Source organism: Cucurbita pepo, chromosome LG03 (assembly GCF_002806865.2).
Source record: "Cucurbita pepo subsp. pepo cultivar mu-cu-16 chromosome LG03, ASM280686v2, whole genome shotgun sequence".
Taxonomy (NCBI): domain Eukaryota; kingdom Viridiplantae; phylum Streptophyta; class Magnoliopsida; order Cucurbitales; family Cucurbitaceae; genus Cucurbita; species Cucurbita pepo.
In genome coordinates, this window is record NC_036640.1 from 2,740,579 (window position 1) to 2,750,348 (window position 9,770).

A 9,770-nucleotide genomic window follows, 5' to 3' on the forward strand; every position below is an offset into this window, starting at 1 on the left:
GTGGACTTCAATTTTTATATTCAGGAGTAGCGGGGAAGGGTTTTCTCTCGATTCTCCTCACCGTTCTTTCCGATCAATCGCCACCTTTCCTCCCCAGAATGAGGTATTTTCTGTTAATTTTGCTGTTTCTTCACATGTAACACTACTTGTATTTGATCATCTAGCTTTTATTCTGGCGTTTTTAGCTATTGATTTTGATTATTCGCTCCTTTTAACTCTTGTTTCTTCCCGCTAAATCACGCCAGTTTTGTTCTTCTTCTTATGTGAAATTTTTTATTTCTGTAACTGGATTCTTTTGTGGGGATGAATTTGGTTTTGTTCACGTTTCTGGATCGATGCTTGTGGAAGATGTTGTCTGTGATCTGTTTGAATGAGTGTAAGGCTGGTAAATGTAGGTCATAATGGATAGAGTTGGGGTTTTGATCGCCTTGATAGATGAAGGCAGTTGTCAAGTCATGGCGATAATTTTTTTTTTTTTTTTTGTGTATGCAGTAGTCGTAATCCGGAGGTTCTATGGGCTCAGCGTTCGGATAAGGTTTATCTGACCGTTGCTTTACCTGATGCCAAAGATATTTCTGTGAAGTGTGAACCTCATGGGTTATTTAGCTTCTCTGCAAAGGGGCTGCAAGGTGCATCTTTTGACTTCAGTTTGGAACTTTTTGGGTCCATAGTGCCTGAGGTGAGCTATTGAATAACTTTTGGTGCACTTTTTTCTTCTGTTTAGACCATGCTTAGAATGATCTTGATGTGTCCATTACTGATCTTATATCATATGTAGTGGTTTCTTATTCTCTTATGTGTTAAGGACCGTATGAGCGGAAGTTGGGACTTGGGAGTTGACACTTTAAATGTTCGGGAAAATGGCATCAATGCTGTGATTGTTTTCGAAGATCTTCTGCTTATTAGCTTAGCTCGCAAAAAAAAATTTAGGATTGTTACTGAAAATCAGAGGAAGGAGTGGAGAAAATTGTAAGAGGAGAGTATTTTCTTATATTTCTCGGTGTATTGAAGGAACTNAGAAAATTGTAAGAGAAGGAGAGTATTTTCTTATATTTCTCGGTGTATTGAAGGAACTAAAAAGCGGCAAGCAGCAAATAGCTATAGCTGCTAGCAAACCACCACACATGTAGCATACAGTCATTGATTTTGACATATAACAGCAAGAATAACAATCAGATTTAAAAATTAAATGAAACAAAGTAGAGTTGAAACTTAATTAACACTCTTAATCTGATGGCTTAACATTTACTTTATATTTATCCAATATCCTTCTCTTTGCTTGATACAGGGCTGTAAAACTAAGGTTGGCTTGAGGAACATAATTTGCTCCGTCCAAAAAGAACAGAAAGGTTGGTGGAAACGGCTCTTGAAAACGGAAGAAAAACCTGCTCCATACTTGAAGGTTGACTGGAACAAATGGTGTGATGAGGATGAATCAGACTGTAAGTTCTTTCTTGTAACATAGATGTACTGTTGGTATATAAAATGCAAACACCCTAGGAATTGTAGAGGTAATATACAAAAAGGAGAGAACCTCTGTCGTAAAGGGAGTTACATTAACAACTTTTCAATTAACCAAAATGTCATCCGAGTATAGTTTGTGAAATGACAGAAGAAGTTGAACCCATGGATGCCGTGTTTCTTTCTTGAAAGGATGGAACACCCAATATAGATAGGGATTTATCCATATTGAGTTTCTCCTTTTGCTATTCAACAATTTGAGTTTTCCAACCTGCACGTTTTTTTAATATTGCCGACGTTTCTCTTCCTTATTTGTCACTACTTTCTTTCAAGTTTAACTACTTGAATTTTCCAACTTCTGTAGCAGATATCCTGCGTTGAAAACTATTATAGGGACCCCGAAATAATTTTATGATGTTGGNTCTGTAGCAGATATCCTGCGTAGAAAACTATTATAGGGACCCCGAAATAATTTTATGATGTTGGTTTATGATCAAAGCATAAGGATCAGTAGGATACTAGTGAGAATCTTAGCCATTGCTATATAGCACATTGATAATGACTTAAGATGTTGGTTTGGGTAGGCGTTACTTTGGGAGAAAGATCGCCTTCCTGAAAAGCTCCAGTATGTTTTTTTCTTCTATATTACCATACAATTTCAGTCTTATTTTCTCCCAACCTTAGGATTGGGATCCTTATCAGATTTGGCTCTGCTTCTATTTACATAAATATGAAACTTCCATCCCATGCTATTCCATTACCATTTGGCTATGCTATTTGTGAATTGTAACTTAGCACTTGTAGCTTCAAAATTCTTAGAAGTAGAACTTTAATCTTGCATTCCCTATTTGTAATATTTGTTCTAACAGTATAATTGATTTTGCAGCTGCTTTAACTTCTGATGACGACCTTGCGGTAAGTTGATTACATTTATTTCCTATATGCTCTAATTTAGTCAAAAGTTCAAGTTGTCTTATATAAGCTATGTAAATAATTTTCTATAGGATATGGGCCTAGATGATGGAAGCGGCGAGGATGGAGGAATGCTCTGTGAGTCCCAATTTAATTTTTTTTTACCATATGTTGTTTCTTATGAATCTTATGGCCCTTGGAAAGAAAAAAAAAAAACTTTTAAAATAAAATTAATAATTTGTTTTTTAATCTTAACAAATAAAAAGCACTTTACAGAGTACTAATGGGTACTAATGTTTTACCGCTTCTTATTGTCTCCTTGACAGATCTCCCCGACTTGAAAAAAGTAGGAGGAATCTAGCAACTACGTGAAGGGGAAGTTTGTATAGAAGTATCCTAGAACCATTAGATTGACCACTGAAGTTGAATACTGTTTTTATTCCATGAATTTTGTATCAAGTCTTGACTAGTGCTTATGAAATTGTCTGAACTTGACATTCTTGATCTGCACTTACACATTTGTCTGCCCTCTCATTAGCTGATCTATTCAGATTTTGCAGTCTCATTGTTCGTCCATTTGTGTTCGTGTCCGTCTCATTAGCTGATCTATTCAGATTTTGCAGTCTCATTGTTCGTCCATTTGTGTTCGCGTTTGTTTCATTAGCTGATCTATTCAGATTTTGCAGTCTCATTGTTCGTCCATTTGTGTTTGCGTTCGTTTCATTAGCTGATCTGTTCAGATTTTGCAGTCTCATTATTCGTCCATTTGTGTTTGCGTTCGTTTCATTAGCTGATCTATTCAGATTTTGCAGTCTCATTGATTGTCCATTTGTGTTCGCACGTGTTTCATTTTGTCATATATACGGATGAGCTTTACCTTACATCTTAAAATTTATATCGTTATTTCCTGCTAGTTCATTAGTCCTCAACATTTGATAACGAAGTTGGCAGGAGTAATTTTTTTGTGTTTTTGTCTTCAGTTTTAAGTATGAGATGCTTTCAAGAACTTGTTCTGTTAAGTTGATTTGGGGATGCAAGAAATGGTTTATTTTGAAAATTAAACTCTTGTATTATAACAATGACTTCTGATGTTTGCCCACATTAGCGAAGTATATATGTATGTATAAGAAAATGTTGCCATATCAAGAATAATGGATAGAAGTGCCTCACCCAAAACCATAGATTTCACCAAGGGTTGCCTGAAAAACTCCTAAAGAAACTCTGGCATTTAAACATTATTTCTTATTTCTTATTGAAATATAGAAGATTACATTACAATCAATTATAACATTTTATTGTAAAAGTTTACATTGTTAGATGAACACAACTTTCCACAATGGTATGATTGAGGATACGCTCTCGTGGCTTTGCTTTGGGCTTCTCCAAAAGGCCTCATACCAATGAATGTCTACTTTGAGCATACGCTCTCATGGCTTTGCTTTGGGCTTCTCCAAAAGGCCTCATACCAATTGATTATAAACTCATGATCATTCCCTAAATTAGCCGATGTGGGACTTTCATTCAACATACATTACAAACAATGAGGATTCAATGAGGATTCAAAGTTCTGGGGCCACCAATCCCTTCCCACTTGAGCTATACAAGAAGTGTTACTGTACCATCTTTGGATAAATGCGGACAAATATAAGCCACATACAAAGAAACTTTGGTGGCTAAATCACCTTATTGGATCTCTCAACGAGAGCCTCTCAAGCGGACTGCTGCATCCGCATAGAGGGCAAACACATATTCACACCTCGCGTGGATAAAATGGAAGGATGTGAATGCAGAGTTTGCTCCATGCTATCTTTTCAGGGATTCTGCATGGGATTTTATGGTGCAAGAGATCACTACCAGATCAAAAAACGATAACAATATAATGAAACTTTCAAACATTTCAAAGAGTACAACTCAACTCAACCTGAAATGACTGAAAATTACAGTAACAAGCTTTATAATTCAATAGTTGAACCTTATACACCAGCATGAGATAATAAATTACATATCTATTTGTCTTATTTTATCTCTACTAAATTTCTAAATAGGGTAACATCCTCCTGCTCCATCATAAGTTCACCAAAAGTTGTTTTTAACTCATAAGGAGTTGGTGCCTTGCAGAGGGAAATCATTTTCATTAGTTTGTGGAGCATTTAGCTTCAGAGGAGCAAGAAGACTTTTAGTGGGGTAGAGATGTGTTGGGGAGTTTTGGACTATGGCTAGGTTCAACAACTATCCTTTGTTTNTGAAACTCTTAAAGGTTAAGGGTATATTTTAACATTATTAAAAAAGTTTTAAAGAACAATAATAAAACTGTTGAGAGTTCAATGGTATTTCGAACTTTTTAAGAGTATTAATGATTTGAAAGTTCAAAGGTATTTTTGAAATAGAATATTGATGGTCTCTCTAAAAATAATGGTAAATGTACTTTTGATTTTTTTTTAAAGTACAAGGGTATCATTAAAACTTTTGAAAGTTCAGAGATATTTTTATTAGGTAAACGATATGCAACTAGTACCTCATGTATGAGTATGGTTTCTCGCTAAAATAACAATTATAATAGCAGAAATACACACAACCAACATACCAACTCTTTCCTTGATGATAGCAGCGCACTCTGCACCACCACAATTTTGTGCGAAGTAAAGTATGTCATTGTACATTGCATTAGAGGGTTGGATTCCAGCATCATCCATCCACTGCAAGACCTGTACATAAGTTTATTTAAATTTCTATATTCCTGGCTGGGAATATGATGAAAACACTTAAAAAGCCATGTTATTTAATAGAAAGCAAAAATTTAATGAAAGGGTAAAAGTACGAACCAAAATTGTACCAAACTCCACAGACTAAAAACAAGGAACTGAAGAAAAGAGACAGTAACATGGTATGGAATTCGTAATGAGCTAGGAGGGGCGTTTTTGCTATAGTCAGTCAGAGAGAGAGTGGTAATGAGTAGCAACGGAAAGCTCTCTAATTCTTCCTTGATTCAGGAACTTGATTGATCAATGACAGACTCATCCAACATAAACTTGCATAAGACATTCAAATGTTGTATCCTGCTCTAGAAATCAGGACTCTTGGCATCTTAACTAAAGATTCAAAAGAATTTGGACTATCATGTATAGACAAAGACTAATATGGTACTGCTCCAAAGTCTAGGCTTGCTCAAAGTTGCTTTAGTATTAGCACCGAGGTATCAGGAAAAAAAAACATAGGACAACTAATGTCCAAGTAATATACAACTCCTATAATCAGCAGTCGTAGGTATATATTAGTAAGAACAGCTCAAGGGCTTTGAAATGCCAAGTTACTGAAACATAAAGCGTACCTCAATGTATTTCCTCCAATTTCCAAAAGACAAGAGATTCTTCAACAAGATTGAATAAGTACTAATATTGACACTGGATCCCAGTGCCATGAATCTGTAAAACAGCTGTATTTTGGGATAAAATAGCTTAGAGTTCAACGAACTACAAGGATACGAACAGTTGGCATATGTAAATCATGTTCATAGATATCAGACTTTAAACGCTAAGGAAACAGGGGAAATTTTGAAGGAAAAGAATGTGTAGAAAATTTTGCTTGATTCCCAACATTAACCCATAAGAAATATATAGACACTTATATTTTCCAACTACCTTCATCATAATCTCCATCTTTCCACTTTTTCCCAGAAAATGCAGAAGATGATTAATAGTTCCAACTGAGACAAGATGCAAAGAGGGCTCCATAAGCTTTATTATGTCAGTTGCTTTCCTCCAATCTCGTAGTCTGCAAACAAATTTCAGTAAATAGTTTCTTAGTGAAAGAATGAAAACAATAAGTTACTAATTTTCAAGGTAAAAGTCAGATAATAATTCTCTCACTTTTACAATAGTTACAAGGGTCTATCTTAAGTAGAAGAAAGACCTAATACACAAAAGAAAAAACCTTATACACATAATCACACTTCAAGTACACCTAACAAATAACATATGGTTAATATATTTAAGAATAAACCATCAATAAGTAAACCTGAAAACCATTGTGCTCAAATGATTCAAAGCAAAGAAGGATGCCTCGAAAAAATTGTAATGATTATATACAACTGTAATCATAAGTGGTAATCATATTAGAAATGTGTGAGGATGATGGGAAAACTATGTCACCTAGATAGATAAATAATGCTAGGCATAGCGAGAGAAGACTAGTTAAGTAGCTAACTGCCTTTTATAGCTGGTTGATGTAAATTGAGAGGCTGTTAGTTGTGTGTACAAGAGGCTGAGAAGAAGATAGTCAAAATTATGAGAGTTAGAGAGAATAGGCCTACCAAATGCCCTTTATCAAACATCATCCCTCCAAAACCTTGTCTAAAGACCTCTCCATCCCTCTAAGAATTCTTATATTTCTCTCAATCCACATGCCCTACAAGATTGCAAAACAGTAAGTCTGCCACAAGACCTCCCCTTAACACGAAACAAAAAGTTCATCACACTTTCCTCAAACAAAGGCCATAAGTCCCTATTACACACCACAGGAACCCCAAACAAACTGAAGCACCGATTCCAAAGGGAGTAAGCAAACTGGCAACCCCATAAGTGATATCAAGATCCCCCATGTTTTCTACAAAGAACACACCATTGCGGGCGTAAAACCAAGGTAGAGTGCTGCTGCGATCTTGGGTGTTCACTCTTCCATGTAAGACTTGGAAAGAAAAGAAACTTCACTTTCTTAGAAATTTAACCTTCCACACAAAAAAAAAAAAAANTTCTTGTAAAAGTTTGGGCAAAGTATTAATGGGCATACTAGGGTACCCGTACATTTTACATAGATTAGGCAGAACAGAGGAAGAGTAATTAGCAACACATTAACTGTTATACCTATTGGTGCCAGTTAATTGGATTGTTCATGAGTCAAGAATTCGTTAGGAAGTTAAGTGAGTGGACTGACAGTTGAAACATGCACAGGAAGTAGAGTAGGAAAACCTAAGAAAAATGTTAAGAGAGTTAAAGAAGAGAACAAGCATCTATGCTGAATTCTTGAGACATTCAACTTAATAAACATTCATAGCTATACCACCCAGTCAGATCACATTTAATAAAGCTCAAAGATTCTTCTTTTCCGAGGACTACACGGAAGGATCAAGGTGAGTCTACTAGTTCAACCAAACCAAATGCTCAATAAATTTTCTACCGAGGGNCTGAGGACTACACGGAAGGATCAAGGTGAGTCTAAGTTCAACCAAACCAAATGCTCAATAAATTTTCTACCGAGGGCAGCGAATTAACTATCCTTGCCATACAAATATGCTAGCAAAATGTGTATAAAGAAAATATGTAACGTATATGTACATGTAAAATCTTACGTGCTACAAGCTGACAACATTTCAAAGAAATTGGCATCGTTGAAAGGAATTCCCTTCTCCTTCATAATTTCTGCCAGAGTAAGAACGTTGGAAGCCTGATTTCCCTTATTATATGCTTTCATCAAAGCGGAGCATGCTATAGAATCTAGTTGAATGTTATTTGTTTCCATTTCATGATATAAGGAGCAGGCTTTTTCCCATGTCTCTGATATGAAAATCAAATTACAAAAGTTCAGAATCAAACAATCTCTTTTTATAGTGGCAAATCAGATCAATGAATTGAAAAAACCTACCAGTTGTACTATATGCATTTATCATTGCTGTATATGTAACTAAATCGGGACAACAACCACTTCCCTTCAATGAATTGAACAAAGTTTCTGCTTTCACAAGTTGACCCTGCAATGCATGAAAATTAAACAATGAATAAAAGACCGGGATTTATCTCAATTGATGTGTAGTCTAAACAAGGGAAGTGTCTGTCTTGCTAAAGTACTAACCTGTTTACTATAGGCACAGATCATAGAAGAGTAGATCTCTTCAGACAAAGGAATCTTTAAATCTACCATTTCTTTGAAAAAGTGGATTGCCTCGTCATATTTTGACATCCTACAACAACTACTTATCAAGATAGTATATGTGACAGAGTCTGGTTTAGTGTTCTTATTCTTCATTGATCTATACAAATCAACAGCCTTTTCATATTCACCAATATTCATGTAGCTACCAATAGCTGAATTATATGCAATAGTGTTCAAACGAATTCCCCGTAGCTCGGCAGCAGAAAGCACAGCATCTACATTCACCTTTTGACCAAATCGTCCACAGGCAGCCAAGAGGGTGCATATTGAAACAACATTTGGATGAATTCCATCTTGCTCCATCTCACGTAAGATGTCAACAGCTTGAGCTAAATAGCCATTAGATCCATATGCATCTATCAGTGCATTGTAGCTAACAAGATTTGGCTTGCATTTGTTTCTCTTCATCATATCAAACACTTCTCTAGCCCTTGTAGGTTGCTGAGATCTTCCAAATGTACTGAGTAAAGATGTATATGATACAACATCAGGGCGAAAACCACTCCTTTTCATCTCATCAAAAACTGTAGAAGCTTCTTTATCCATCCCATGGGAAGCATATGCACTTATTAGAGCATTATACGAAACAATGGTAGGTTTTATTCCTTCACCCAGCATTGTACTAAATACAGCTTTACAATCTTCAATCTGTCCACAAACAGAATAAAGATGAATGATACTTGTAAATGTTACAACGTCAGGGCGACATTCAGCCCTCTTCTCCCGCATAGAACTAAAGATTTCAATGGCTTGTCCATATTGTTTGACCTTTATCANTGAATGTTACAACATCAGGACGACATTCAGCCCTCTTCTCCCGCATAGAATTAAAGATTTCAATGGCTTGTCCATATTGTTTGACCTTTATCAAACAATGAATCACAATATTAAGTGTTGTTGTGTCAGGCCGGATGTTTGTACCCTTCATCAATTCAAAATATGACAAAGCTTTTGAATACTGAGCCCCACTTTTATATGCAGATAGAACAATATTGTGGGTCACAAGATCAGGGCCAACCCCATTGTCTGTCATTTTCTTGCAAACTCTCAAAGCTTCTCTCCAATTTCCAGAAGATCCGCATGCATTTATCAAATTATTAAATGTTGATCGACTAGGAGGGATCTGCATCAATTGGAAAATAATAATTTTCTTAGTACAATGTATATATTGATAAATTAAAATTTAAAAGTTAATTTTCACATAAATTCATTTAATTTTCACGTAAAGTCATTAACATTGTTTTGATATTCACAATATTTTTTTTATAACTTTCTTCATTGTTAATTTTTGTCATTGACAGGTATTTTATATGTATAAATAAACAAGAATTAAGATCAGTAGAAACTGAACAGTTTCAAAAATCTTTCAAATGAGTTGGTTTTTAATGTAAAATATTAAATATATGTTTGGGTTTTTGTATAGAAGGGACAGAGGCGTGCCAAAAAAAAAAAAAAAAAAAAAAAAAAAAAAA

The 9,770-nt window shown here is 35.3% G+C and overlaps 2 protein-coding genes across 4 annotated transcripts in view; one reads left to right on the forward strand and one right to left on the reverse strand.

The window, feature by feature from the left end:
* On the forward strand, positions 1–2,947 carry LOC111789998 (uncharacterized protein At3g03773-like). The gene is made up of 6 exons (XM_023670753.1): positions 1–103; positions 493–679; positions 1,289–1,442; positions 2,348–2,376; positions 2,466–2,511; positions 2,700–2,947. The coding sequence occupies exons 1-6, from the start codon at positions 99–101 to the stop codon at positions 2,732–2,734; spliced, it is 456 nt and encodes a 151-aa protein (XP_023526521.1). The 5' UTR covers positions 1–98; the 3' UTR covers positions 2,735–2,947.
* Positions 2,948–3,819: 872 nt separating this feature from the next.
* Positions 3,820–9,770, reverse strand: part of LOC111789717 (pentatricopeptide repeat-containing protein At2g41720) — an 8,205-nt gene continuing 2,254 nt past the window's right edge. The window contains exons 4-11 of one of the 3 annotated variants that reach the window (XM_023670387.1): positions 9,161–9,421; positions 8,218–9,066; positions 8,011–8,116; positions 7,718–7,922; positions 6,012–6,144; positions 5,702–5,806; positions 4,958–5,078; positions 3,820–4,193 (exon numbers count right to left, since the gene is read on the reverse strand). In XM_023670387.1, the coding sequence (XP_023526155.1) occupies positions 4,177–4,193; positions 4,958–5,078; positions 5,702–5,806; positions 6,012–6,144; positions 7,718–7,922; positions 8,011–8,116; positions 8,218–9,066; positions 9,161–9,421 (1,797 nt within the window). In that variant the 3' untranslated portion in view covers positions 3,820–4,176. The other 2 variants (XM_023670388.1, XM_023670389.1) reach the window with 2 other exon arrangements.

Bases quoted from the DNA above. Each gene is read 5' to 3' on its own strand.
- LOC111789998 (XM_023670753.1), top strand. The intron at 680-1,288 runs GTGAGCTATTGA...TGCTTGATACAG, and splicing joins TTGGGTCCATAGTGCCTGAG to GGCTGTAAAACTAAGGTTGG. The intron at 2,512-2,699 runs GTGAGTCCCAAT...TCTCCTTGACAG, and splicing joins CGAGGATGGAGGAATGCTCT to ATCTCCCCGACTTGAAAAAA.